The 14,819-nt window shown below is 44.3% G+C and overlaps 1 protein-coding gene across 1 annotated transcript in view; it reads left to right on the top strand.

The window, feature by feature from the left end:
• Window positions 1-1,989: 1,989 nt before the first annotated feature.
• Window positions 1,990-14,819, top strand: part of LRP11 (LDL receptor related protein 11) — a 48,030-nt gene continuing 35,200 nt past the window's right edge. The window contains exons 1-2 of the mRNA XM_055311533.1: window positions 1,990-2,913; window positions 9,886-10,043. Of these exons, the coding sequence (XP_055167508.1) occupies window positions 2,295-2,913; window positions 9,886-10,043 (777 nt within the window). The 5' untranslated portion in view covers window positions 1,990-2,294. The remainder of the gene's footprint in view (window positions 2,914-9,885; window positions 10,044-14,819) is intronic.

Here is a 14,819-nt window from a genome sequence, read left to right as displayed (position 1 = left end):
GCTCTAAAATTTATGTAAATATACATATCATAAACTGCTATTTTCCTATCCAATTATTTTCTCTTTCCCTCCTAAAAAGTATAGACTTTGAACAATGTGCAAATTACAATATTCATGTAGCCAGGGATGCCTGGGTGGCTCAGTGGTTGAGCGCCTGCCTTCCACTCGGGTCATGATCCCAGGGTCCTGGGATGGAGTCCCACATGGGGCTCCCTGCAGGGAGCCTGCCTCTCCCTCTGCCTATGTCTCTGCCTCTCTCTCTGTACCTCCCATGAATAAATAAATAAAATCTTAAAAAACAAACTCACAAAGTTCATGCATCCAAGGAAAAAAACTTCTGGACATGCCAAAAAACAAGAATACGTGCTTTATAATCAGGAGAAAAAAATGAATCAATAGAGTCTCTGAAATAAATAAGATGTAGAAGCTATTGGCAGGCAGTTACAACTCTCATGTGCGGTTTTTCATAAACCTTATTATGCCACTCTTGGTTTCTGCTCAGGTCATGATCTCATTTCATGGATTTTCATATACCTTATTATGCCACTCTTCGTTTCTGTTCAGGTCATGATCTGCAGGTCATGGATCCAGTGACATGGCCCGTGAGATCTAGCCCATTCTGGGCTCTGGGCTCACTGCAGAGTGTGTTTGAGATTCTCTCTCCTCTTTTCCCCCTCCTGCTCCTGCTCTTTCACTTTCTCTCTCTCAAATAAATAAGTAAAATCTTAAAAAAAAAAACAAACAAAAAAAAAAACCCACTGCTGCTCAGTTTTGTGACTGTGTGGTGACAGCCGTTTCCGTGGTGATCCGTCAACAAATATACGAGTGGTTTGGGGTTTTCTTATATTTTTATTTATTAATTCATTAAAGACACAGAGAGGCAGAGACAGAAACAGGCTCCCAGATATCAGAAAGGGACACAGAACATAAAGACTTCTAACTCTGGGAAATGAACTAGGGGTGGTGGAAGGGGAGGAGGGCGGGGGGTGGGGGTGAATGGGTGACGGGCACGGAGGGGGACACTTGACGGGATGAGCACTGGGTGTTATTCTGTATGTTGGTAAATTGAACACCAATAAACATTAATTTATTAAAAAAAAAAAAAAAAAAAAAAGAAACAGGCTCCCTGCGGGGAACCTGATGCAGGACTCGATTCCAGGACCCCAGGATCACGACCTGAGCCAAAGGCAGATGCTCAACCACGGAGCCACTCAGGCATCCCAGTATACGCCGAGTGTTGAATGATCGTGCACACCTAAAGCTAACATGCTGTATGTCAATCGTACCTCCATAAAGGAAAAGATTATCTGCTAAATCTAATTAAATAAAACACATCTTCACTAGATCTTACAGGATGGAAGCTGGAGGGCTCTCTACACACTTAAAGAGATAACTCATCAGGCCCCCATAATTGACTGTATTCAGATTTCCGGATATGTCTGTGGACTTATGACTGTGACTACTTGATTTTTTGTATTTTTCATCAGCATTGCCCACCTTGTGCTAGCCAAGTACATTTGGGGAACCTAATATGTCAACAACAGTCAGGGGCGGTGAAGGATCGAAGGCTGTGTCCGGTGGTTTCCCAGTTCAACCACGTCCTAGGTCACGGAGGTCTCAGCTTCCCCTCGGAGCTGACCTCCGCGCGCATCCGGCGGGTTAATAAAGCCCAAGGAGGCAAGACACAAGCCCGGCGGGGACCTGCAGGGGGCCGCGTGCGCAGGCGCTTACGCGAGCCCGAGGCGGGGCGGGGGCGGGGGCGGGGCTCCGCGCGGGAGCCGGCGGGGGGGGGGCGGGAGCCGGCGGGGGGGGCGGGGCTGGGGCGGGGCGGGGCTCCGCGCGGGAGCCGGCGGGGGGGCGGGGCTGGGGCGGGGCGGGGCTCCGCGCGGGAGCCGGCGGGGGGGGCAGGGCGGGGCGGGGGCGGGGCTCCGCGCGGCCCCGCCCCCGTCGCGGTCACTGTTCACACGCCGGGTGCTGATCCGCGCCGAGGCCGTCTCGCCGCCGCGGAGGGCGCCCCCGGATCCCCGCAGGGAGGCTCCGGCGCTCCCGGAAGCCGCCGGAAAGCGCGAGCGGCGGGGCTAGGCCGGGCCGGCTATGCCTCCCGTGGCCGCGGCTCCCGCCGGCGACCGCGCGCCCGCGGCCTCGGGGGTGCAGCCGGGCCCCGCGGAGGCCGCGCTGTGAGGCGCCAGGGCGTGGTGGCCGCCGCGGCCGCGCCGGAGGGGCCCGGGGCCGGCGCCCGCCCCGCTCGCGCTCTGCGGCCCCGCCTAGGCTCGCCGCCTCAGCCGCCGGCCGCCATGGTCTTCGCCGCCCGGGAGGGCGCGGGCTCGGCGCGGCACCGGGCGCTGCGCGGGCTGCTGCTGCTCTGCCTGTGGCTGCCGAGCGGCCGCGCGGCCGCACCGCCCTCCGCGCCGCTGTCCGAGCTGCACGCGCAGCTCTCGGGGGTGGAGCAGCTGCTGGAGGAGTTCCGCCGGCAGCTGCAGCGGGAGCGGCCGCAGGAGGAGCTGGAGCTGGAGCTGCGCGCGGGCGGCGGCCCCCAGGAGGGCTGCCCGGGCCCCGGCGGCGGCGGCGGCGGCGGCGGCGGCGGCGGCGGCTACAGCGCCATGCCGGACGCCATCATCCGCACCAAGGACTCGCTCGCGGCGGGCGCCAGCTTCCTGACGGCGCCGGCGGCCGTGCGGGACTGGCGGCAGTGCCTGGCCGCCTGCTGCTCCGAGCCGCGCTGCTCCGTGGCGGTGGTGGAGCTGCCCCGGCGGCCCGCGCCCCCCGCCGCCGCGCTCGGCTGCTACCTCTTCAACTGCACCGCCCGCGGCCGCAGCGTCTGCAAGTTCGCTCCGCACCGCGGCTACAGCAGCTACAGCCTCAGCCGCGCCCCGGCGGGCGGGCCGCGAGACCTGGAAGCCTCGCCTCCAGTGGGTGAGCACTGCGCGCGGGGAGGCAGACCCGGCCGACCCCGGCCGACCCCGGCCGACCCCGGCAGACCCCGGCAGACCCCGGCGCCTGTCGGCGGCTGCACCCGGGGGACTGCTCCGGCACGGCAGCCCGGGGGGGGGGGGGAAATGGAACAGCCGCGTTCCAGGGGATTTCAGGCCGCGGCATCCGGAAGGCTGCCTCTGGTTTCTGTTGTAGATGGTTTCTGAGAAAGCCTAGAAGACGGAGCAGAAGAGGGCACCGTGGCCTGCTCCTGGAATTTTTCTGGCCTTGGGGAGGGAGGCTGATCTGAGAGGATTTACAGAAATTCGATTTAAAGGAGGGGAAAAGCTCCCCCTTTTAAAAAAAAAGTTTATTTTAGGCTCAGATTTTTTATTAAGTCGTGGTTTGTGTCAAGTAACTGCAGGAGCAAAATCTAATTAGATGCCAGATTGCTCATAACACACTCGTTGCTTAGCTTGGCTCTCACGACTCCTCATTGCGTGTGCAGTGGCTTTCATCGCACAAAAATGGCCAAGGGAAACTTGATGTCAGTTATTTTGAAGTGAGTCCAACTGATTTCCCACGAACTATGGTCCCTTTTGTAAAGACGGAAAGGAGGGGGTTTTGATTTTAGTTGAAAATAAGAAAGTTTAAGGCAAGTCTTCTTTTTTAAGATTTTACTTATTTATTTGACAGAGAGAGAGAGAGAGAGAGAGAGCACGCGTGCACAAGCAGGGGGAGCTGCAGCCAGAGGGAGGAGAAGCAGGCTCCCCACTGAGCAGGGAGCCTGAGGTGGGGCTCCATCCCTGGACCCTGGGATCATGACCTGAGCCTGGAATCATGACCAGAGCTGAAGGCAGACGCTCAACAGACTGAGCCACCCAGGCACCCCAGCATGTCTCTTTTTTAAAAGAGTTAATAATGAAAAATTTCATTCTGTGGTTTTACTTCCTGCAGATGCTCTGAATGACAGTCGAGGCACAAAAAGAAAATTGTGGCAGTTGGAGATTAAAGCCATTGAGGGAATAAAACCTTGATTGGGCCCATGTGTGGTTGGCTGTGTGTTTGATTGCATTCTGTTGCTCTCTGATTTATAATAACATAAGAATTAGTTATAGTAAGAGTGGGGGTCGAGGGCAACCTCAGCCACTTTGGAAACCTGGAGCCTCCAAGACCCAAAGGTCCAGAGAGAAGGGTCTGGGAAACCATATCCACAAGGGCCCATCTTCCTACTCATTTCCACCTGAGCTAAAGCTCAGGACCCTTGTCAGGGGAGCAGACATCAAAGGTCACCCTGTGACTGCTCAGCCCCAAGGCAGATACTAGGAAGAACCCCAAAGTTTTCTCCCTAAAGGGAAGGCAAGAGATACTTTCACTTGGACCTCCACCAGCATCCTTGAGCCTGCCCCATGACTATTACACACATATCCTTCCTGTTTGCTCAAATGTGGACCAAAAAAATCCCAGCAGCAAAGAACCAAAATCCTTTTCCCTTGTTCTTCCAGCACATCTGGAGGAAACCAACGTTGCCAAAGGAAGTGTTCTTATAAGCTAGGGGAAATCAAAGGAAAATAAACAAGAAAAGAATATTCTCAAGGAAATTTAAAAAAGAAAAGTTAGGTTTACTAGTAGGAGTTTCTGAGTCTCTTTAATTTTTTTCTTTTTAAAGATTTTATTTATTCATGACATACACAGAGAGGCAGAGATATAGGCAGAGGGAGAAGCTGGCTCCCTACCAGGAGCCTGGGATCATGACCTGAGCCAAAGGCAGACATTCAACCACTGAGCCACTCAGGTGCCCCCCGAGTCACTTTTCTTCCACTCCCTTCTTTGCTCTTCCCTTCCCTAGGCAATTCAATTATGTAGATGTTAGGGATGAAAACGGGTGTCTATAAGGGCTTGGTTCTCATTCTGGAAAACACCGTCATGCTCACACTTCAGATCCCCAGCAACACAGAAACTAAAAGGATGTAGCTCAGACCCCAAGGTGCCCTCATTTGCAGCTAGGGCAAAGCTACCTACCCAAATGCCCTGTGTTTGCCCTTGCCCAAATGCATAACATCTGAAGCTCTTTATGCCTCTGAAACTTCCTTGTTTTTCCTTCTCTAATTACCTCTTATTTTCCAACTCTTGTGACCATACAGAGTTGGAGGCTAAAGGAGTGTGAATATGGTTTAGAAAAGCTTTTGCAGAGAATTTATCAGGGCCACCTGATGTGAATAAAAATATGATGCAGAAATGGTGAAGGGGCAGGTGGAATGGAATGGCACAAATTTATACCAGAACCCATTAGCCATGTTTGTTGCGGAAACTGAGTTTGGTGCTAGGCATTATTACGAGGTCCTTAAGCTCATGAACTCACTCTCCTCACAACAACCAAAGATCTAGGTTCTGTTATAATCCCCAATGTACTGGAAGGTTCTGTGAGAGAAAGTCACCTGCCCAAAGTCTTGCCACACATGAGTTATAGAGCTATGTCTCACAAGTGTCTCACAGGAAATAAGAAGCGCAGACCATTAAATTGGTCATTCATTCTTCTGGCATATTTTTGTAGGAAAGTGATCCATGCTAAAGAAAAAGTAGAAGCAAGAAAATTTACTGTGACAGTATTTATAATGATGAAAAAAATGATAAAGTAAATGTCCAATAGAGGTTAAAAATTAAAATGGCAGCTGTGAAGTTTATGTAGTAACATGGGCGAAACTAGAGTATATGAATAAATATCAATAAATAGAATAAATCAATAGGTTAACTCAGGTTATAAATTTATATTTCCTGTAGCTGGAATATACTTTGGGTACCCCCAAGTATAATTAGAAATATCCGGGCTGACATCAGAACTGACAGATGTATCATTTTTATCGTCGTAGGCAAGTAAACCTCTGACTCTCCTCATGAGTCTGATGCAGATGGGAATACCTACCTCAGAGACTTGTGAAAGTTGAGTGACATTATGGCTCATGAGTACTTAGCCTGGTGTCTAGTACAAAGAAATCACTTAATAAATGGCACCTCATATTATCATCAGCTCACCAAAAATGATAACCAGACTGAGGTTGTGAATAAGCCTTTACTGAAATGTTACAATTAAGAACACCCAATGAAAAAAGAAAACCACAAAAACAACCAACCGCATGAATTTTGACAAATGGTAACTAAGCCTATTCCTTAGTCTGGCCCCACTTCTGTGTCCTGACTTCAGGACTCCCTGCTGATTTCTAAACCACCACTCTATCATTTGTGCCCACACAGTACAGATCCAGATTCCAGAACCTCCTCCTTGTCATTCAGGCTCTGTTCACAGCAGTGTGTTATAAATCAGATTACTTAACAATATTATTCTTAACTGTATAAAATGTCAACTTGTTATGCTTCATCAGAATTGGTATGAGTCTTATTTTGCCTCAGTAGATCTGACCAAGTGTGTTTAGTTTTCAAAAGAAATCAATGTTTCCATAGTATTTAACACTGATGTATTACATTTTTATGATGAAAATTTAAATTTACCTTTATCTTGTTCTTTATTAGCAAGTCAAGTTTTTTTTAAAGATTTTTTTTTTTAGAGAGAGCGAGAGATTGGGGGGGAAGGTGACAGAGGGAGAGAGTGAATCTCAAGCAGCCTCCGTGCTCTGTGTAGAGCACCATGCTGGCCTCAGTCTCACAACCCTGAGATCATGACCGGAGCCAAAATCAAGAGTCAGATGTGCAATCAGCTGAGCCACCCAGGCACCCCTTAAAGATTTTATTTTTAGGTAATCCCCACATCCAACATGAGGCTTAAACTCACAAGGGACAACTCTTGATCAAGAGTCCCATGTTGTACCAACTGAGCCAGCCAAGGGCCCCAGCAAGTGAACTATTTTTAAATGATAGCACACTCCTTTCCTCTTCTTGTCGTCACTTGTCTGTCTTTAAGGAGTGTTTCTTAGTAGATAAGCTCTAACTTATTTCAAAATACATTATGCAGCATAATTTGCCCAGATTGGAACAACAGGAGGAAATATATCTCTTGTTTCAATTACAACAATGATTAATGTAGAGGATATGAGGATTTCACTGTGTTCAGAAATCATATCTTAAAGCGTACCTAAAGAAAAATAAATGATTAAAATAATGATTGTTATCCTTTTCCCGGAGTGGCAGGATTAGTTTTGTAATATGTGGGATATTTCAGAACTTACCTGACTTTTTCCATCTTAAGTATTTGAGATTACAACTTTAAGGGCTTAAACATATATTATAGCATTCATTTTTGTTTATATCATATAGGTATATTTTGTTTACTTATAAAAAGTATTTTAAAATAAATTTTCATCCAAATAGTTGCTAACTATAATGTATTACCATGAGTTATAAGTTGCTTTCCAGAATTATAAAGTGGTAAACCATTGTGTGGAAAGCAATGAAACTTCCAGAACAAAAAGAAAGTTCTCCGTAACACTCTGTAAAATGGCTTATTAGTAATGAAATTGTCACCTCTCTCCTTACCTGGAAGAAGCAGAATAAAGACCTGACACTAGGGCTTTGCTCAGAGATGGAAAAGGCAGAACAAATTTCTTCTTAGGCCAAGTTGCTTTTATGGCTTATTTAAATCTGTTATTAGTCTTCATTGCTTAAATGACTATAAAAATGGGACTCACCTTGAAGTGCCTGTGTGGTGCAATTGGTTAGGCATGCAACTCCTGATTTTGGCTCAGGATCTCTGGGTCATGGGATCAAACCCCACATCCAGTTCTGTCCTTAGCACGGGGTCTGGGTAAAGGCTCTCTTTCCCTCTCCCTTTGAGCCTCCCCCCCCCCACTCTCTCTCTTTCTCTCTCTCAAATAGTCTTTAACAAAACAACAAAAAAACAAAAAAAAAAGTGGGACTCATCTTCTCAATAGGCAAATGTAACCATTGGCAATAGCAAGTGTGTTTATTCCCTGTAAACAGGCTCATTAGAGAGTCCTCTCTTTTTGAGGCTACCAACAGCATTCTCTTTTTTTTTTTTTTTTTATGTTTTACTTATTCATGAGATACACACACAGAGAGAGAGAGAGGCAGAGACACAGGCAGAGGGAGAAGCAGGCTCCATGCAGAGAGCCTGACATGGGACTCGATCCTGGGTCTCCAGGATCAGGCCCTGGGCTGAAGGCGGTGCTAAACCGCTGAGCCACCTGGGCTGCCCCAACCAACAGCATTCTCATTCAGAAAAGCCACAGCTCTAAGAGCTGCCAGCCCCATACAGAAATTCTCTGTTTCTGGGTATTGGGAGGATCAGTAGCTGAGAAGACAGGGCTGGATGAGCAGGTCTCCGAACATCTAAAATGTCATGGTAACTTGTCAAAGGGTTTTTCTTTTTTTCTTTTTTTGAAGGGTTTTTCTTAAGCAGGGAAATGACCCAATCAGACTAGAATTTCAGAAAAGTAATTTTAGCTAATGTATCAAGAGTGACTATTCTTTGTTGCCTGGGGAGAAATGAATAAGATTGCTGCTAGCCCCAAATCTCAGGCCCTGGGATATTTGGGTTGGCCCTTAGAAGTTTGCTTAGGGCAACTGGGGCTCTGGAGGAAGTTTAGTGAGTGCCTCAGCAGCATCATTCAGAGAAAGTTAAGGAAGAACAAGTCCAGGCCAGAATTTGGACAGCTTTGGCACTGGAGAGGGAGGAAATAGTGAATGCCAAAAAAGCATATATTACAAGAACTTATAGATTTTTTTCCCTTGGTTAATATTACTAAGTTTCTTTAAGATATATGTGCATTTGGGTAAGTTTACTAATAAGCTTAAATCAATAAAATATTCACATCTCTGTTCTTAGAAATTTTTTTTTTAATTTTTATTTTAATTTATGATAGTCACAGAGACAGAGAGGCAGAGACACAGGCAGAGGGAGAAGCAGGCTCCATGCATTGGGAGCCCGATGTGGGATTCGATCCCGGGTCTCCAGGATCGCGCCCTGTGCCAAAGGCAGGCGCCAAACCACTGCGCCACCCAGGGATCCCTAGAAATGTTTTCTGTATACAGCTTTTCCTATCAATCAGCACTGAAGCAGCTACCAGATGAGGATTAGTAGTTAGTGAACATAGTTAGCCTTGAATTATTTAGTACAATTCCAGATCAAAGGTAAATATATACTTGTTTTGCTATTGTCAGAAACTTAGTGTGCCAGGCTCTGTTGTAAAAAGTAGTTGTTAGAGGGACCCTTGGGTGGCTCAGTGGTTGAGCATCTGCCTTGGGCCCAGGTGTGATCCTGGGGTCCTGGGATCGAGTCCCCCTCTCAGGCTCCCTGTGGGGAGCTGCTTCTCCCTCTGACTATGTCTCTGCCTCTCTTCCTGCATCTCTCATGAATAAATAAATAAATAAATGTTTTTTAAAAAGTAGTTGTTAGAAACTGAAGGTCTTCTATTTTTCTAGATGAAACATTGTATTCCAGAAAATTTCTAAGTGAGCTTTATTTTGTGTGAGTCCAAGAACTTGCTTTAACTTTCCAAATTTAATTTATTTCCTATGCATTGAACACTTTATATCACTTCTATTTTAAAAACTTGAGGCTAAGAAAAAAAATCTATATCATGTGGATTTTTTTAGATGTGTTTCAGAAGTCCTTTTTTGATAAATTCATTTAATCGAATTTTGAACATAAGTTTATTTATGAATTAAATACAAATTTGACTCTAGAGAATAAAGCTACTACTCCAGATTAGCTGGCCTAGTACTCTGTCTTGTACTCACAACCTTATCCTAACTATTAGTGCTAGCAATACGCCACACCTCCTCTTCTGCATGTATTATAAATTCCATATTCCTAAATGTTGCTGTTTTATTGTGTAAAGAGAATACGATGAAAATCAATAAGAAAATAACTTTTAGTTGCTATACATTCTCTTAGTAGTTTGTTGGACTCCATCCATTCTAGCAAACAAGATTCTTCTTTAAACATATCATTAAAAAAATAGAGAGTCATCTCTCTTGTGAATTATTGGTTTTCTTTCACAGAAAAGGATGAGCCCCCGCTTAGCAAGGCTGGGCAGGATGTGGTCTTGCATCTACCTACAGACGGAGTGGTTTTAGATGGCCGTGAGAGTACAGATGACCACGCCATTGTCCAGTATGAGTGGACACTGCTGCAGGGTGACCCATCAGTGGACATGAAGGTAATTCATGACATCATTGTGATGACTGCAAGTATTTCCATGAGGTGATCTCTCATAATGTTTTTCTACTCCTGTTCCCAAAATATCAGTCAGCTAGCAGAAAAGGTATGAAATGGAGAGAGCATAAAACTGATTGTTGAAAAAGTGGTTTATTATATGAATTTACTTTTCTACTGAGTAAACAGTGATTCTGGTCATTTGTTTTGAGCTTACTCTTGTTCTTGCTACTTTTTTGGCAAAACACTTCAAGGGAAAAGATTCAGGCTTTGTTTTCATGACTCAGATTATTTATAAATTTTTCATTTCTTCTTAGTTCAAGGTCCAGGTAGAAAACTTGAAAAATATGAAGGAATATAAAGAGGAAAATAACAATAGAGTAAACAAATTCTTCCCGAGCCAGAAAGCAACCACCTCAGCTAGCAGTGAGGCCTGCTTGAGATAAATGAGTTAGTAAGGGAGGGGAAGTGTTCTATTTAGGTGCTCTGTACTGATTTTCATCAAGTTTGTTGGGGCTGGAACTGCTACAGATGAGGGAATGAATCACTCTCCCAGTGGCTTCCTACACCCAGGGAGTCTTTAATTGAGCTATTAAAGAGCACGATATTAATTTCAGAAGAACATAATGACTCGACATTTATATATATTGTGAAATGATCACCACAATAAGTCTAGTTAACATCTGTTACATCACACAGTAATACATTTTCTGTAATGAGAATTTTTTTTTTGAGGAAGCCTTGAAAACTTTTTTTAAAGATTGACTTTCAGCGACTTTCAAATATACAGTATTATTAACTATAGCCACCATGCTTTATATTACATCCCGTGACATTTATTTTATAACTGGAAGTTTGTACCTTTGACCTCACTTTACCCATTCTATCCACCCTTCACACCCTGCCTCTTGCAACTACGCATCTATTTTCTGTATATACGAACTCAAGCTTTTTGTTTAGATTCCACATATAAGTGAGATCATATGGCATTTGTCTTTCTCTGAATTATTTCACTTAGCATAATACCCTCAAGGTCCATCCATGTTGTCACATGTGGCAAAATTCCTTTTTATGGCTGAATATATATATATATATATATATATATATATATATATATATCCCATTTTTCTTTATCCATTCATCCATCAGTGGACATTTAGTTTGTTTCTTTATCTTGGCTATTGTAAGTAACACTGCAATGAACATGGGGAGTGCATATATCTTTTCAATTTAGTGTTTTGTTTTCTTTAAATAAATATTGAGAAATGGAACCGAGGGATCGACTCAGGATATCTTGAGTTGTGAGGCAAGTGACTTTTTAATTAACTCTGTCAGGATCCATCCTAGCCAGGAGTATTTCCTGGCTTACCCAGATAAGCCATCCAAACTACTTTAGTTACAGAAGGTGGAAAAAGTGTATTGGTCTGCTGGGGCTGCCATAACAAAATACCACAGACTGGATGGCTTAACCAACAGAAAGTTCTCACTGTTCTGAAGGCTGAAGTCCAAGATAAAAGTGTCAGCAGGGCTGGTTTCTTCTAAGTCCTCAAAGTTGACTGTCAACTACTTCCTGTGTCTTCACACAGTCTTCTCTGTGGGAAAGCACCGACTGACATTCTTTTGGAACAAAAACAATAATCAACTAGTCATTCAAGACTGATTTAAGTCCATTATTAACTGAAAGATTATATAGTCTTAGAATTGTGTGGACCCTTGATCAGCATCTTACCCAGCCCACATCCATTTAGGAGCCCCTTTCAGCCCATTCCTTCCAGTGGTCATCCACTCTCTGCCTGGTATTTCCAGGGATGAAAGCTTACTTCTTCACATTATGTCCTGTGATAGCAGCTTTAATTATTAGGCCAAGAGGATGTGCCTCCTATTACTTCTGTGCACTGATGCTAGATCTTCTCTTTGGAAAAGCACTGAACACCTTTTTATTCGGTGTATCAGCCACTTAAGTTTTTTTTTGGGAAAAAAAGAATATCAACCACTTGGAATACTCTTCTCAGAACGTTGCACTCCCAGTCTTTCAGATATTCCTTGTAAATTGATTTTCAGAGAGTCCCATCTACCATCTAGCCTCTTCTGGATTTTTTCAGATTCTTGTAGGCCCTTCTTAAAATCTGACACCCTTATGAACCCCATATGTAAACTGTGGTTCTTCTTGATACAGACTATCACCTCCTGTGATCCAGACATTATCTTTACTTCTATTAATGAAGCTTAATTTACATAAACTATTTTAGTGGCTGCTTCACACAAGAGATTCATGTTGAGTTTTCCATTAGCAGGATTACCTAAAACCTGCTTATCTGTCTGCACAGACTGCTGTCCTGATGGCCTCCCCACCTATTTGTGTAATTGATTTATTAAACCTGAATGCAGGACCTTATGTTTAGCCTTTTTACATCTTAGCCTTTTGGTTTCATCTATAACAGAAATAATTTTGAACTTTGAGTGTCATCTAGTATATTTATCATTCTTTGATGCATTGTGTCAGCTGCAAAATTAATATATCTTTATTGAATCTTTGAGAACTAAGGTTGATCAAGAAAGGTACATGGACAAGCCATTGATCATACCACTAGAGAGCTCCCTTGAGATGGATGCTGACTGGAAATTGGCACTTCTGGGACATATTTGTTCAAGCAGCTATAAATCTGCCTCTATTAATCATCTAGTTTTGTGTATTTGCTACTAAAAGCTTTATTCTGTAAGCAATTAATTACATATATGAGTGCCGAATAAAAATAATGCTGATGATTCAGTATTTAATTTATTGAAGATATTTATAAAGGAGTAACAAAATTAGGCATTTCTTATGGGCTTTAGGGCTGACTGCTCTGCATCAAGAGGGAAATGTGGCTCAATTCCCCAGCCAAGTGTATTATGTGCTGGCAAATAGATCTAAAGTTATACAGCCATAATCCAAATAGCAAAGTCTGCAATAAGAGAGCCATTTGCTACCAACCTGTAGACTGCCTTATAATGATGTACATTCATAAATGCCACCAAAAGTAAACTGTCATCCTACTATGACTTCATCATAAAACTGTCATTGATGGAGTCACCCACTCAGTGTCAGGCAGTTTAGACCTATCTGTAATCTTCAGAACAACTTCACAAGCAGGCACATCCCTATCTTGTGGATTAAAATTGTAATAAAAAAATCATTAGGGCAGCTCCGGTGGCACAGCAGTTTAGCGCCGCCTGCAGCCCAGGGCGTGATCCTGAAGACCCTGGATTGAGTCCCATGTCAGGCTCTCTGTATGGTGCCTGCTTCTCCCTCTGCCTGTGTCTCTGCCTCTCTCTCTCTCTCTCTGTCTCTATGAATAAATAAATAAAATCTTTAAAAAAAATCATTAAAGACTTTGAAGTGGCAAGAGATTACTGAGTACCTTTCAATGAAATGCTGGGGTGTGAAGCGGGTCCTTCAAGGTTAGCATTGTAGAGGTTAGATTGTAGAAAACAAATAATGATGCAAATGATTCTTGCCCATAGAAATGCAAATACGTTTTTTCATATAGAGATGCAACTGATTTCTGCCCCTTGGAAAAGTGGATTTCAAACATGACATTTTAACACGCATAAGTATTAATCTATGAATACATTCAATTTGGTGCCTAATAGTACTAACAGCAAACTTGTTTCAGCTTTGCATCTCCAGCAACTTCATTTATGTATTCATAGTTACTTATAACTGTCTGTTCTTCAGATTCTCATTTGTTGGTTTTCTTCTTTAAAGATTTTATTTTTATTTATGAGAGAGCGAGCATAGGCGGAGGAACAAAGGGAGAGGGGCAAGCAGATTCCTCTTTGAGTCCACAGCCTAATGCAGGGCTCCATCCCAGGACCCTGAGATCATGACATGAGCTGAAATCAAGAGTCCGATGCTTAATCAACTGAGCCCCCAAAGTACTCTTCAGATTCTCCTTTGAATCTATGGGATGCCTTATTAGTTTTCTCTCTATAAAATGAGTTAAATAAAATCTTTGGTGCACGTTCATATTAGATTTGTGTGACAGTCATAGTTTTAACATTTTGAGAATTGTCCTTTAATAGTAATTAATATCCTTCAGGGGTCATCTCATCCCTTTCACCTGGGCAGCCTGATTTTACACCCCAAAATTTCTTTTTTTTAAGTTTATTTATGTTATTTATTAATCTCTACACTCAACATGGGGCTCGAACTCACCATCCTGAGATCAAGAAGAGTTGGTGTTCTTCTGACTGAGCCGGCCAGGCATCCCTACACCCCCAAATTTCTGAGAGGAAAACTGGGACTCTCAAGTCAGGGTTTTTTATTTTGTTTTGTTTTGTTTTGTTTCCCCTTCTGAGAATGGGATCCAGCTGACTGGAATGTTAATACAGTCCTCCCTCAAGCTGCAAAATAGGACTACTTGTAAGATTGTTGGGAATAGGTAAAGAGCAGTTATAGGCTAGCATAACAGAGCAATTAAGTTAAAACCCGATGTGGGATCCATTTATTTTTATGTCCCTTGACCATCTGCACCCCTCAGGGGCACTCACTGGTCAGGCTTTCCCCTGAGTGCCCCCTTGTAAGCTCTCTCCTTGCCTCATCTCCTCTGTTCTCGACCATCTACACAGACTCCTACCTCCATTTCTGATGCCTGTAATAAAAGAGTAGGCCTCCCTTTGTCCTGAAATACTTTAAAACCAGGAATGCCTGGGTGGCTCAGCAGTTGAGCATCTGCCTTTGGCTCAGGGCGTGATCCCGAATCAGGCTCCCTGCATGGAGCCTGCTTCTCCTTCTGCC

Source organism: Nyctereutes procyonoides, unplaced genomic scaffold (genome assembly GCF_905146905.1).
Source record: "Nyctereutes procyonoides isolate TBG_1078 unplaced genomic scaffold, NYPRO_anot_genome, whole genome shotgun sequence".
Classification (NCBI taxonomy): domain Eukaryota; kingdom Metazoa; phylum Chordata; class Mammalia; order Carnivora; family Canidae; genus Nyctereutes; species Nyctereutes procyonoides.
The sequence above is the reverse complement of the archived record's forward strand: the minus strand, read 5'-3'. Positions and strand labels throughout refer to the sequence as shown.